The 16266-nt window shown below is 38.3% G+C and overlaps 2 protein-coding genes across 6 annotated transcripts in view; both read left to right on the forward strand.

The window, feature by feature from the left end:
* The window catches only part of LOC110381946 (alanine--tRNA ligase, mitochondrial), a 317119-nt gene that overhangs the window by 281223 nt on the left and 19630 nt on the right, over nucleotides 1-16266 (forward strand). The gene's annotated exons all lie outside the window — the stretch shown is intronic.
* The window catches only part of LOC110379250 (homeobox protein homothorax), a 250907-nt gene that overhangs the window by 121829 nt on the left and 112812 nt on the right, over nucleotides 1-16266 (forward strand). For 4 of the 5 annotated variants that reach the window (XM_021338844.3, XM_021338845.3, XM_021338847.3 and 1 more), the window contains exon 8: nucleotides 9049-9057. The exons of the other annotated variant lie outside the window; for it this stretch is intronic. In XM_021338844.3, the coding sequence (XP_021194519.1) occupies nucleotides 9049-9057 (9 nt within the window). The remainder of the gene's footprint in view (nucleotides 1-9048; nucleotides 9058-16266) is intronic. 5 annotated transcript variants of the gene reach the window in all.

Below are 16266 nucleotides of genomic sequence, written 5' to 3' on the forward strand. Positions count from 1 at the left end.
TGGTCGCACGCGAAGTGTCTATCAAAATTATTTTCGTATGGGGCATTTTTTTTTCTTATGCACCCCTGGTAACGCGCGTGGGGTGTCGTGGGATCCTCTCGCACCTACGTACGGACACGCAAACCCCGTCAATATAGATAATTGTTTCATTATTCTTCTATTAACTCCACTGGTGCGGCAATTTATCTTTGCGGATTACGTGTTTTTGGGAGGGATGGGATGCATTTGTACGGTTTTTAACACACTGTTTAGCAATATGGCCGGTGGAAACTAATTTTGGTGGCAACAAAATGCGGAGACGGGTCGTAAAACGCGAAAGCAGTAAAGTCTCGAGCTGGCGCGGTCTAAAAGCCTGCGGGGCGTGGTGGCGACGCCCAGCGTTTTAGCCGCGCGGACATGCGATGCTTAGCGTCTTTATTAACAGTGCACCTACTCGCTAGATATGGACTCCTGGTACTTCTGTTGTTTATACCATAAGTCAGTGCTATCTTCGCGATTATCTTAAAGGGTTAGACAGACTGAAGTTATATTATTAAAGTGCAAATCAAATTATTCATACAACGAGCATCTCGTATGAATTGGCTGCATTTCAAGTGCATGTAATCAAATAACTTGTTTTATTTAAAATTGAAATGGAATGTGGATATCGTGGTTTATCTTAAAGCCCAGTAATTTGACGAGGTTCCAGTAATATTTCAAATATTTTTGGGGATGGCCACCCCAGAAGGAAAGTTACGTAACTCTGATTAATTAGTTATTTTGGCAAAACAGGGGCGGCGCGTGGTGGTGTTAAAAGCAATTACATTGATGCACGCGAAACTACGTCCATTGCTTTATTAAGGGGAATCCAGAAATACCTTCCTTCTGTCGGTCAGACTTGTGGATACTCTTATGCAAACTGAACTATTGAAAGATTAACTTTGTCTCAAGCATTGACAGTCTATTTATGATCTCGAAAACATTGTTGCTCGCCTGTCAATCTAAACTAAAACTTAGCACTACAATAATTAAACACATTACCCCCACATAACAAACAGTCGGTAAAATGAAGTGCTTCACCAGGCGACACGAAACAGAAATACCAGGGCGTAATGAGAGCGTAGCAGATATATTAATTGGACAGCAGATCAAAGAGCAACAAATGGGATCTTCGTCAGCCATGGTTGCCTGGTAATTGTGAGGACAGGTCGCCCGTTTGATGGCTTTCTGCCGCTCCTGTGATCGAAAATAGATGCCAATCTGTTTAGGTGATAAACTAGCGCATATTTACGGGGCTTGCGTAATGGGAGGAACATGCAGGTGTATAAAAACCATATGTTTTCTCGTTGATGATGGGAAATGGGCATTTAGGACGATGACAGAATAAAAAGAAGTTAGGAAGCTACTATCAAGTTTGGAACCTCTCGATGGACAAACATGTACTAACTCTAAAAGGGAGACCAGTGGCTTATGTACTAAGTAAACATACGCGTCTATTAAAATTAAGATATTCACAGATAAGTGAAGTCGGCCGCAATCTTCAGGCCGTAGTTATCTAAATTCTTTAAACATTTACGAAATTAAAACAAGTAGTCGACGTGAAGTTGCGTTATCTTTACAAGGCTCGCCTCCCGGCTAATCTTGTGATAATGCTAGACAAACAATTGTATTCCTTTGAGGTAATTAAGCAATGGCTGGATCAACCTTATTTTATTGTACTATCATATAAGATTTTGTTAGTAAGCGATCAGTATTCGAAGAAACATGCGCATTTTAATGCTTAGATAATACTTCTATTGCCTACGTGACTAAATAAACCAAACATGTATTACAGAATACTTTTCAGTAGCCACCTCTATTGATAGTTATGTTCTTTTTAAGTTTGGAACTCACAGTTAACTATTCAAAGCAAAGTTTCTTCGAATACAAGACGATTTTTCCGGTGAGCACCGAAAAAAATATCGGTAGATTTCCCAACAATGGACTAGGAAAACATAAATAGAAAGGGCTAATGTATAGCTGTAACAAAGCAGGTTGTAACGGAACTGATTCTCGGAACAGTGGGAACGCTGCGCTCCTCGTCCTTTGATATAGCTGCAACAACAAATACAGCTCCGTCTGATGCTTCCGCCCTGGTACTTGCTTCTGAACAATTACATTCAGAAAAATGTTTGATCTTAATTGTGAAACTAGTAGATTTTTTGCTACACCTCAAAAATAGGACAAGCGAATATAGAGTAAAATGATTCACCTGAAAACTCAATTATTATCTGTCCAGAGGCAAGTAGACGAGCAATGTTCAGTGTTTCACATAAAATTAAATAAGGGAACTATATTTTTTGTCACCAAAATTTATTTTTGTCATCAAGTTGTATCACCTAATAAATAGATTTATCGCCACGAAATATTTTCGTTCTCAGATAAACAAAGAGTGTTCCCATGTATGAATTACCAAATTATTGTCAATATAATGTATAAAATATGAGATGGATCACCAATAAAATTGTAGTGCATTACATGAATATAAACTTTGTTCTTATAATAATAGTTTTATTACTTAAATAATAGCTTGGTGCTCAAAATGGTAGATCTGTCACCAAATAAATCGATTAATCGATCCCTGACTGCGACTGCTTTTTATTTGTTATTTTGTCACCAATACAGTAGTTACATTTTATTATGTTTAGTTATAAAAATAATGTATTCGTTACCAATTTAATACATCAGTTTATTTTTAATGAAAATATGTTCAAAGGGAAGAGGAAGGGAAGGGAGACAAATTGGCGCGCTTTCGGGCCTCAACGAATGGGTTGTAGGTTGGTTGTAGGTACGATCATACGATGCTTATTTTGACTTTAATTAAGTGTTTTATTTACTATTCAGCTAGAAATTTAATTTAAATATATTTATACTACCTGTGGAAATTAAGACCCTTGGGGGAGGCACATGGCCAGTGAAGTAGTAGACTCTTTTGGTTGAAAGGATGATGACGACCACCCTACATTTTAATACAATTCATGAAATTTTCTAGTGATATAATATATGATTTATTGGTGATCTTTTTAAATTAGTTTGCCTAAATACTATTAGGACAAACCTATTATAATACATACAAAACCATTTATTTGGTACTTGACCCCATATCTCCATGATTTTCGGTAATTTATTGTGGAATTGATTTAATATTGTTTGGTGATACATTTTGGTGACAAATCTACTATTTTGAGGGCAAACCCTATTATTTAAGAAACACAAAATGAATTAAATTGGTGACAGCTTAAATCATACCCATTAAATAATAATGAACTAATCGCGGTCTCGCAGCGGCCGTCCTGCGAACAATGGCGCGTTAATTCGTGCCCTTTGTCCGGCCCAATAGAAAATTTCATGTTCCACCGAGCTCGCAATGGCGGCATTCTCTTCATTACCAGACTTTTAATGTAAATCACCACTACCTTTATCGGGCCAACGTCACAAGTAAAGATTTAGAACGCATTCCGCTCACCTATTCATAGAAACTCCTTGGTTCCCGTGTCGCGGAAACGACGTTTGACTGACCAGCTTTAAACAGAAAAGAACAATCATTTTAATTCTATTTACATAATCCCTGGCTATGTTACTAGGAATCGAGAAATTCGGCTTTGACTTTGATACCAGCGTTTAGCAGGTTACAGCGTTGCTCGGAACCGATTGTTTGTTTGTCGGGCTGTAAAACTGTTAGGAATCGTAAACGTTCGTGTGTGGCCAGCCCTTACGACGAAATCTGAACAGATGGACCGAGATCAAAAGACACTGCGGTGATAAAAAACGTTGATGTGAATTAAAAGTAACAACTTAGTGCCGGTACTGACGGTTTTGGAGTATTTTCTTTGTCGTTACACACATTCTCCCTAATGTAACATGTGAAGGGAAATAACATTCCCATTTTCCAGGTATTTTCCGCACTCCATATTGGTGGGATTTGTAGCAGCCCCCGCCGCCGGCACAATCATTAGCCCCGCAATCCTCCACGACTGTATAGGGCCCTATGTAGTAACGTTTGGGGAACTATTCGTGAATTTTCCGGGATTTTCTTCTTATTTTTATCCCCCTATTTTGGTTGTTTCCTTAAGGGAAAACAAACAATCAACTTGAGGCAAAATGAAGCATACATTTCTTTTGCATTTTGTTAAGATCATTTGAACTCGCTACTAAAACGCTGTGTTACTTAAAAAGTATTTAACAAAAAGCTTTCCCCTCTACATTAAGGAGTGTTCATTAAGCATCCAACGAGAAGACGTCCAATTACAGAATAAAAGAACGTGGAATGGCTCCAACAATATCCTAACGTAATCAATGTTGATAATAACCGGGCAATTATAACTCCCAACTAATTCTCGATTACGGGGCGCGAGGCTCGGGCGCGGGGCGGGGGACGCATCGGGACCTCGCTAGGCGTTATTAACCGGGATTACCGGATCCCCGGCGCGATCCCCGGATACGGGGATTTGCTCACGGATCGCGTAACACTGGAAATGATAAAAGATACGTGTGGATACGGGGATTTTTGTATGTTTATTGGCGTTCGAAAAATAATGGAAGCGAAAGTTTCAAAAGAAACGAAACATAGGTACGCGTCATGTGTGAGAGAGTTATGAGGGTAGATAAAGCGGGCGAGAAAGATTGCTTCCGCCACCGCTGTCTGCATACATTGAAAGGGTGTAATTACGCTCTATCTCTGAAGCAACACTTGCAGTCACATTTGAAACAACGCAATGACAACGCCAAGCGCACTATCCTACGCACTACTGCCGCCCTAGTAGAATCAACAAAACTACCAAGAGACATCTATCTCCTTAGACGTGGATGACAAGACCAAAAAGTATCGAACAGTCCGTGCGGTGTACGGCACGTGTACCAGGGTCGCACGAGCTGCGAGGAGTGTAGGCCGGGCGAATCCCATGCGGTATCAGCGTTACAAGCGATCGCACTTAACCGCGTCACTGGTATCATATCGCGCTGCAGCGCTATCAGTCAGCGTCGCCCGCTGCATTAGCCGCGTCGCCGCATCAATAAATTATAGAGGACACCTCCGCGCGGAGCTGCCGCCCTGGTCACTCGCATTAATGCCGGAGCATATTTAAATGCGTGTTTGTCTGTTTGTCACTCGTCTAAATATAGTTCAGCAGCTGAGCTTAAGGATAACTTGAGGGTTGGCAGGAATTCAAGATCTTATTCCGCACACATAGACTTCACGTACACTTATAATTCTCAAGTCTTCCGAACAGCGAGACTTGAAGATATAAGAATTCATGCGAGTCTGATCAATTAGGTAACGCAAATGATTGGTCGATCCAACAGAAGGTCTCTTTCTCCCATTATCAATCAGCGCCTACATGCTACAGTATACCAAAATTCCTCAAACTTTCTACCCACCCACTTGACAATGAAAACATTGGTTCGTTTAGAGTCTAATGTCAAAGTTACAGGTCAGGCGTATAAATAGCGAGAGTGCGTCAGTGCGCTATTATAGTACATAAGCCGCGCTTATTAAGACCGACTCCCACTCGCGGTGAAGCACGCAACCCGCTAGCGAGCGGCTTACATGCTGACCATACAAGTACGCTTTCTTTTTCAAAATATAAATATACTTTTTTGTCACTATTAAAAACAAACAACTACCTATATCTTTAGATTATCACATATACATATCTATACAATCAAACAATAAAATGTACAGCATAGAATCTATCTATAGTGATATAATATACATAGAGGATTTTTTTGTTTCTTTTTTGTATCCAAAAGGCTTTAGAAAAAATCTTTCACTGTTGGAAAGCTAAACATATTTTATCTATATTTTATCTGGCTACGGGCAGTAGTTTCCACGGGACGCGAGTGCAACCGCGGGAAAACGGCTAGTTTTTTTTATAAACTTCCTCATCAGTCCAATAAGAATACTTTTACTGTATCTTTATCTATCTACATTTCTAACGGCTTTCTAATTTAATGTTATATTTCACATATCTATTGACAATAATTGATGTCATGTCTGGGTTTTGACGTCAATGCAAATTTATATTTGTTTGTTTTTTATCTTAAATGTGAGGAAAAGTAATCTGTTATTATATCTAGAAATATATTTGTATTAGATATTTTCAATTTCACGGTCTTTTGATAACAATGGTTGCACACTGCAAACAGTTGGCCGACAGTTGACCCGACGGTTGTCAATTTAAAAAAAAAAAATCCTGATTCCAATCAAAGTTTTCAGTTGGTCTTATACCGGCTAAATACCTGATCTTTCTAATGTACTTCTACTTCTACACTACCATTCATCTTCATACTGATTTATGAGTCCAAACAAACTATCGGCCGACTAAAAGTTTGCAGTGTATTCAAAATCTCGTGTTTTTTTTGCAAATTTTTGTTGCTACGTAGGTAGTTTAATAACATAGTTTTATCATTTATCTCGATGATAACGTATCAGGATTATAGATGAGCAATATAATATTTTCACGGAGATTACGGATCTTGACAGATCGGCTTCCCGTTTCTAAACACATGATGCCAATAACTCATTTCACTTTTATCAATATAGGTATTATTACTTAACATAGATTTTTTATAACTTTCGAATGCACTTTCTAATAACTCTTATTTATTTTGAATTTTTTACACACTTTTATTTTTTGCCGTTACATACTATAGTAATTTTAATGGCCTCTCCATCCAGTATATTTAAAAAAAAACTACGAATTAAAAACCCCTTTTTTTAAGCCGGTTAAAAAGTAATCTACAACAATATTACTCTATCCAAAAATAAAATATTCTTTATACTGACATTGACCTCGATTCCTGAATTAAAATTAAAAATTAAAAATAAAAAAAAAATCTTCTAGAAAGTACCCCGTCACCTCGTCATGTAAGCCGCACGCTATCCAGTAAGTGGAATCATACGTACATTTCCAAGTAGGGCCGACTCACAACACGGCCGGTTGCACCGCGCTCGACCATCCAGTGTTTTACATGATCTAAGTTTAACTGGGATTGCTTAAACGAGTGTAGGATATTTTTTAAGGAATTTGGGAGAGTTTTAAGCTGTTTTTGTGATGATTATTGGTACTTAGGAAGAATTTATGGGTAATATGTGGTACTATGCCGTTTTCCGGGAGTCTAAATGCTCTACAAAACTTAAATATGTCGTTTAGGGGGTTTTCCAAGGAATGGCTTTCTACAGGTAAAAGAGTTTTCAGAATCTGTTCAAGACACCTGTAAAATTTCTTTATTTTATCCTATAAATGACACTTAAGTCTTCAAAACTGTCATCTACACACAGAGATCAATACCCAAACATCAGATCAAGATTAACTCAAAGAAATCTAACGGTAAGTTAACTAGCTAAACTGTAGTTAACCGTGGTAAAACTCGGCCGTAACCGGCGCAGCCACGGAATGTAAACACGTATTAAGCCGACTACACCGGAGCACGTTTGCTGAGAAAAACCCCTTCTCTAATTAGCCAGCATCTTTCCAGGCAAGAATTCTTATCCTGGTGAACCTTGGGAGATAGGATCATCAGTTAGGGATAGGGAGATAGGTTATTTTTGATCCGTGTGAGAGTTCTTTTCACATAGCAATGTCTGTCTGATCCGTATGAGAGTTCTCTTCATATAGCAATGTCTCTCTGAAGCTATTTGATGCTTTGCGTTAGCGCAGTATAGACAATATATAGAGTGACTAATAGACAACTTCGGGGTGACTTGTATTTTGAGGAGGTAGCTCTTTTCTTAACAACTTATGAAATAGTGCCTGGGCTATGATATGAGTGGTTATCATAATCAAGAATATAAAACTACATATCAAGTTTACCTGAACGTTCAGTTAACTTTCTAAACTGAGTAGTTTTGATAATTTGAAGCTAGACAAACCTTACCTAGAAGTACTGAGTTGCCCGGGTAACTGGGTTGAGCAGGTCAGATAGGCAGTCGCTCATTGTAAGACACTGGTACTCAGCTGCATCCTGTCAGACTGGAAGCCGACCCCAACATCGCTAAGAAAAGGCTAGGCAGACGACAATAAATTTGAAGAAAGACAAAGTAGGTAAAAATTACACACACACACAATTACAGTTAAAAGTCACAGCTGCATGCCCAATAGTCTCTCAAAAAGTAACATAGGATTCATTGTCAAAATATGAAAATACAGTTGTATAACTCTACCTAACTACGACATAATTCTTTAAAAACATCTAAGTAATTCATAACTTTGTAACTTCTTGAGTGATGGTCTGTCAACCTGTCAAACGTCAAGTGGCTGTCAAAGATAGACTGATAAGGCGATAATGATAACAGACCTCTATGATAGTGTATCAGTAAGATTCGGGGTTAGATACACTGTATCTGTATCTTGTAGATACACGGTGTATCTTGTAGATTAGGCTAGATTTAGGGCCGTTGGGAAATCCGTAAATATTTGGACGGAATATTTTTTTGAAGGCCTGCTGCGAATATGCGTAGATCATCTTGTTTGTTAAAATTATATGTTACTCATTGATTAGCTTATCTTTGGCCTAGTCAGTTTGTACCTGTGCTTATATTATAAAGCTGAAGAATTGTTACTTTGAAAGTGGTTATCTCAGGAACTGTTAGTCCAATTTGAAAAACTCCAATTTTAGATAGCCCATTTATTTAAAGAGAATATATTTCAGAGAGAACAACGAAAAAGATAGTGAACCATTAAATGCTGCAATCCTCTCAAAATAATCCTCTTTTTCTAGCTCTAATTCTACGTTCCCTAGGTCTAAACGCACCCTCACTTCAAAATCAAACCAGCCACCATTATTTACATGATCAGACATATAAGTACATCGATACCCCACAAAAGTACCCATAACCACATCAGATGCTCCCAACAAAAACTGGTCCCCAAAATACTTCATTTTTACATCCACACTCCAAAACCGTTGTTAAAAAACTTCGAGTAAAAACTTTCTCTGCTCCCCCGCACTCTTAAAATAACTCAAATAATCCCACATAATGAACTTGCTAACGTAATGTGTTTTTAAATATATTTTTTCTCCTTGTTTCAGATGCGATGGGTAAGCTTCAGGAAGGCATCATAAATCATACAGCAGCTACGTAAAAAAACAGAAATTCCAATCTTCATAAAAATCCGAAAATAATTACGGGTCGCGAACGTTTTTTTTTCAGCACAATAAGTCAATCGGCCAACACTAGGAGTCCGCGCGAGATTCGCCTCGCGTCGTAAAATTTGATTAGGTCATTAAAACCAGTTAATTTATAGGCGTTCGAACAACTCTCATTTGCCATAAACACACAAAAACCAACCATAAAACGTCGCCATAATGCTTTTTATTCTCAATTTGCGTAAACGCCGTTTATGACCTTCTGAAAACTGCGGCCGCGCGTGTAATCTAAAATAACCTTTGTAGTAATTAATTGCACGGTACAAAACTGTTTAGAGAAATTCAAATTTGGAATGTGGTTTTTATTAGAATCGCAAGTCACGGTGATGACGTCATTAGATATGTATGGACCAATCATTGAGTGATCTTTGGCTTTTTAATGCTGTCATGCAAAAAATAATAGCTAATGAGGCAAATTATGCATATGTAAACGATCGGCTAGCTTGTCTGGTCAGCATTGTGAGCATTGCTTGTAACGACGCTATTGTCTGGCATCTTTAAATCTCGTAGCAAAATTTAAAAATAGTTTTTATTTGATCAACAGAACAAACGCTATCCATAAAGTCCGCTGCAAAACGCAATCACACGACAATACACGGCCATTTCAAAATTCAAAAAAAGAACGCCGTATCGCACGTCATTTGCAAAAAAATCCAATTCCAATATTAAAATATTTAAAAAAATAGTATATAAAGTGACGTATTCATTTCAATCCCGTTCGAATTTCGAGCGCACACAACGTTCGGATACGCGCTCCGTATTTCTGTAAAATCCCATAATTCCGTCAGTCCGGAAACGTGGTATTCATTTAGTGCAAAATTCTGTTGATGCATAAAATAAATTAAATGCAAACAATATCAATCGGACACGGGAACACACTCGGCCGTTGGTACACCTATTTATCATAAAATACGAACGGTGCACTGAAATTGGATATCAGTCTCTCTTTTTCACGTGAAGAGTGACAGAGAGGTCCGAGCTCGGAGGTTTTTTCTTTGTTTGAAAGCCGTGCTATCGAGTTGTCTGTCTGTTCGTTGATTTGCTCGCTGGTATCGACTCACAATATTAATTAATGGTAGAATAAGCTTTGTTTCTTTGAGTTGATTAGGATCTGCATATTTCTGTGCTGTTGGTTCCGTATGGTTCGATTTTTTGATAGTACAATGAATAAGTAAAGTAGCTCTGAAGTTTGGTATAAGGTCTCATAAGAGTAAAATGATCGTGTAGAATATAACGATTGGTATTTATACTGATACAAAAAAAGAGAAAACATTTTGTTTGTTTGTAGATTTGAAAACAAACACTCACTCTACCCCTAAGTAACATAGGCTATATTTTATCCGGGTAGGAGTAGTAGTTCGCAAGGGACGCGAGTAAAATATCGGGAAAACCGCTAGTTGAATTTAAAAGAAAAACCTGGATAAGTACAAAACCAAAAAAAAAATACAAAATAAAATCAATAGTATATAAAATCTAAGCCCACTTCTAATCGTTTCTCCATTCGAAGACCACTCGCGGGCCCCTAAATTTGATTAATGGTTCCGCAGCAGTATAACACGAACGCAATAGCATTGATTCGTATCAGTTGTTAATACTACTTGTTAATTACAAATAGGATAGGTATCTACCTATTGTTATTACGTTTGTAGTGTTGGTACGCCTGGAGGCAACTGGGGTAAGTGGTAAAGTTGAGTTTTTGTTTTTAAGGTTGGCACCTACTTTTTAATGGAGATTTTTTGGTAGCTGTGCTGTTTAAGAGTGTCTCTAAGACCTCAAAAGTGTTGCAAAACTTCTGAGGAGAATCTGGATGTACCTACTTAAAATAGAAAGCTAAAAATTCGCCAGCTGCAAGCAATATATTTCTATCTCCTGAAGAGAAGGCAAAAAACTTCAAAAAGTTTCCCAGACTCTTTTCAGATCTCTTATAATAACAAGCAAACGACATATACAAAAGTACCATAAGTCACGTCATACACGAGAAGACAAACGCCAAAGAACAATTGCATGATGAAAACATAGAGCTGAAAGCTCACTTGTTCTACCTCATCATAATACTGATCCGATCTCAAAGCATAAATCTCAACCAATATAAACTGGTCTAAATCCGTCTACATGTTCACTATATTTCCTTTCATCTAGCCTGCTAGCCTGCAACACCCGATCTGACTGAGACGTAACCCCCAATCAAGGATTTGACCATAGAGAACAAAATAACTAGCGGAGATGCTATAACGGATAATCTCCTAAGAAAGCCATAACACTACATATACATATACTAGGAACACTAGGAAGTGGTGAAAGAGGTTCGTTTTGGGGCTGCTGTCATTTTTGTAATCTTGACGTAAAAAAGTGCTAACCTAATTAGCCTACTTTAATTAATGATGAATGACTTTGACTTTGAAAGAAGCGCGTCAAAATAGGGGTGTGTCGGAGAGGAGGAATGTTACTGTTTTCGCTCTTACACGCCTTCTTTTACCCTGACCATTTTTGTAATACCAATAATTGAGGACAGATGTCTCAAAGAACATGAACGCCTTGTTAGTTCACTTGTAACTGATCGTTTTGGTCATGCCTACCGTGCCTATTAGACCTAGAAGGTACTAGAAGAAGGCGCCTGTCCTACAAGCATTATGTCATCTCCACTCATCCTTCCTTACTCCGTGGACCTGAGTCATTGCAGCCATTAATTACGGAATTATGACCGATGATAATTGTCCGTTTAGCAAAGAATGATCCGCGTAATTTGTAACAAATCACAATTAAAGATGCTGGTGATTGTAAGCTGTCAGATTGACGGCTGATAAGCGCATGTTTGTTCTGTTTCGATACCATCGTCAGGACTAAAAAGAGTGCTCATTATGCGTTGTAAATGAGCCCGTGGCGCTATCATTTGTCAATCTAATGTAAAATTGAAGCAGTATCAATTCTAACGTTTTTGCTACAGTTAATGTTCAGACAGATTCATCAAAACCGCAACGTCAACTCATTCATTGAAAGTTATAACCATATTTTATGTGGACATCAACGTATAATGCTAACATCACCATATTAAGAGTCTATGAAACAGTAGGTTCTATTACCTATCTGAATTGCAAAGCAGAAATCTCAAAACGTTCCCACCATCAAATCGTAAACATAACCTACAAACCGAAATCCCGCCAAAATCAGTTTGACAAGTGCACAAGCGAGCCAATGGCGCGTACACATTCAAAATTCGAACGCAACATTCAAGATGGCGACCTTCGCGAGTCGTATATCAATCGTGATTTACGCACCGCAGCCACGGCCGGTCGACGACCGCCCGAATTTCGTTCAGAAATGCACTCAACGAGTAATTTATTTGTTACCATCTATTATTTTGTAGACTCGCAAGGTCCTAAACACAGCTGACATTAATATATCATTTTACGCGACGTCGACCCGGTTCGCTGTCTCGTTCCGACATGGGAACGCGCTGTAAGTCGGAGAGGGATGGCCGTAGGGGCAGAGTAGTTTGCGTTTTCACTTTTTATAGTAGCAATATATTTGATCAGCTGATCGCAGTGACGTTTACTGGCCGTGTGTCAGTGTAGTGTTTTTCATAATTTATATTGTAGTAGGTATTTTTTACTCTCGCTTGCTGTAGGTCGTGGTTTTATTTATATATTGAATATTCATCTAAATATTGTGTATCGACTACTGTTGGCCTATAAATTTAATGGGCGGTCGGTTTTTGGTGAATTTTCACGTTTATTTATTGTTTATTTTGTTATTAAATCATTTGGCGTGTATATTTTAAATTTATCGGTTGGGCCGTTCTGTTTGGCGGTGATAATGGTTTTTTTGCTAGTTTATCAGTTTTTGGGGTTTAGTTATAGTTAAGCTTTATTTATTGGGTTTTAATAAAATGCTATTTATTTTAAGTTTTATAACCTGTCTCTAATAGTTTATCTCCTCTCTACACACTATTGAGAAAAGCTTCATCAAAAATGTCTTGTACGTCCACACATATTGTGTCATTTTATTTTTGAAATCCTCTAAGTTTAGTTTCCAGTCAACGTTAAATAAAATAAAAGTCAACGTCAACGTTATCCAGTACAAAAATCTAATTAAGTATATATTTAATTATCACTTCAGTCATCCTAAGATCTATAACCGCAAAACCATGCAGTCTTCATCAGCCAACATCATTTTTCCTGATCCAGCATCTGTCTCGTTCCCTAATCTCTATTTAGAACTTTCAAAATAACACACATAGGGTTCTACCATTACACACGACGTGTTATATAAAGGTGTACACACATAACACAACGTGCGTGAAAGCGCACGTGGTCCTTGTAAATATTTTTGGACGCCATCGATTTCCGAAATCCATTCGGTACCCCGCGCCGCGCCGTCGCTTTCGACATGGATTTGTGTGGACATACCTTAATATTACGCTGTTTGTACGAGTAATGGAATTGTTTTGGAGTTTCGTATTCAAAGTATCAATGATACGTAAAAGCGAAAGGATGAGAGACTCTAGTGTTTTGGGCACAATTCTAAGGTTCAATCCAAGATCTTATAACTCAGTTGGTGGTTATTAGATGTATAGACAAGTTTAGATTCATGTCCAGTATATACAAACATATTGACAATGCCTGGCTTTTTAACTAACTAGTACCACTGAGGACATGTTACTTGAACTATTTCATATATTTTTCATCCAAAACCCTTGCAATTCCCCTTCAAAAGCTCAAACCAAAAATCCTCGCAGTCGTATCCATCCAAATCGGTCGACATTACCGCGTATCGCGCCGCCTGGTATCATTAATCTACGTGACAGTTCAAAATTTAGTTACAGAGGGTTCCCGCACCTTCCCCCTCCTCACCCCGCTTCCCCTCCCCTCTCCACGCAAGTTTTTGAGGGATGCCTAACTGTCTACATGCTTAACTATCGTTTGCAAGAACCTCTTGCTGTGGTGCCCTAATGATATTTGTTTGGGTGTTGGCAGTACCTTTGAAGTGAATTGGAGGTTCATGTGAGGTTTAAGACCATTTGTATGTAGTGTAGAAGTGTTTACAGGTGTAGAAGCACCTAGTTCATAAATAAAGCTTACAGATGGATGAACTATCTCATTCTCACGATGTTCCGCAGTCTAAAAATAATGCAACTTAACCTAGCATCTTCAACTCCAATGTCCTTTTGTCACACTACGCATAATACGAAGTAACAAATGCGTTACCAACCTAATTTAGCAACCAATAACAATAAACTAACAGGTTGCAATAAATGTAAGTCATACCAATAACTGTATAAGTTATTCATGAATATTTACTTACACCCTCTGCCGTGATCCGAAGCCATAACCTTACGAGCAAACCGTATAACAATAACTTAACTATCAGTAAGATCATTAAACTCTCAATCGAAATTACTAGGCTCGCATGAACGTACAGAGTTTCACTTGAAACTAATTAGCGTAGTCTACACAGCGCTTTTCACAGGCCCGCCTGTTACTGGCAGGCGCTGCGGGGCGTCTTCGCTTCCGTGTACGATACATTGTGGAAACTCTGCGCTTGTCCTGCTACCCTGGTAAATTGGGATCGATATTGAGGCGCGGCTATGTACTTCTGTGGATAGCGTGATGCTATTTTGAAGGTTGAGGGAACTGCTTTGTCCGTTTGGCAGGAAATTTATTTAGTCCTCTTTTTGGCTTGATAACACGAATCGAGTTACCATCACTTGGCCCCTTACATCACAGAGGCAGTCGATCTGCTAGTTTCAGGACACGTACTCTCCAACATCTATGTTCAAAAAACACATGAGTTACCAAAGGTACAATACCCAACAAGTTAAAAGCATCAAAGACAGCTAATCAGCAGAAAGCAACGTACGGTACGTTACCGCACGAAAGCTCGTGTGTAATTTTTCTCAAACTCGCCATGAATAATCAAATTTTTCTATACATACCGTTTATACCACCACGACCCAAAAGAGGAATGTCGTAAAATACAAATGTAAATATACCAAATCAAACCTTAATATGTCGCTCATAAAGTTGGCATTTAAGTGGCCGTGGCGCTAGGGTTGTGAAATTTATGAAAATGACGGGCGGCCTGTTCGACCCTCGTGACTGGCAGAATTCTGTGCCGGAGTGTATTTTTACTTTTTTTTATTACATTCTGGTGGTATTACTCGATTTTTAATATTGTGTTATGGCCAAATACTTGAATGAGTTGAACAAAAAATACTTGTAACGTCGGTATTGTCTCTTTAAGTTGGGTTTTGTTGGGTAATTGCGTTTGTACGAGGTCAAGTACGTCGGTGAGTTTACATAGTTCATTGGCACTTCGCATTTGCTTGATTGGGCTTTCATACAATTTCCGGACGAAGTTTTGCTGTTTCTTTTGTAATCGATCAAAAGAAAGTGATGAAACAGAATTGGTACTTGATTCATAACATCATGAAAGAGCGAATGTAAATAAACATGCCATTTTAGGTTTGTAGAACTTGTCGGTCCCAAACCACGATTTACATAGCCCATAAACAGTAATTGTAGGTAGTCCTCAAATAACCGTAACGTCAAGTTTTAAAGACCGCATAAAATACAATTTAACAAAAAATATTGGCGTATAACTTACGCACACTTCGCGTGTCCATAAACTTAATTTTATTGCGATATTACATAATTTTGTAATCGGCAATTTTTTTTATAAAGTCGATATTTTTTCTTGCAAAGATGTCGATGAAAATGGCCCACCCCTATTAACGTCAGCAAAAATTTTTGCTAGTTCATCGCATCGCGTTACATGTGTAGCTGACGGTACGCGCTGCACTACGTGGCACTATCAAAGTACCATTAGTGGTACACCCTCTTTAGTTTTTTTGTATTATATTCATTTGGATCAGGGTGCCTTGTTACATTCATGAGGTCATTCACGCCCAGGCTCTAAAATGGATGGGTGGGTAGCAACTGTTTTTTCTAGTAATTATCTTTGTCCAAAGAAAGTGCTTTAAGGGCCAGAAAAAGCCTTTAAGAGCCAACTTTGTGGGAGTATTGCAACGATTCCAAAATCTAACTTGACGATCTTAGGGTTGTATCTTCTTTAATCGACATAACTATTTCTGACATCCTGTAT

This window comes from Helicoverpa armigera, chromosome 20 (genome assembly GCF_030705265.1).
Source record: "Helicoverpa armigera isolate CAAS_96S chromosome 20, ASM3070526v1, whole genome shotgun sequence".
Taxonomy (NCBI): domain Eukaryota; kingdom Metazoa; phylum Arthropoda; class Insecta; order Lepidoptera; family Noctuidae; genus Helicoverpa; species Helicoverpa armigera.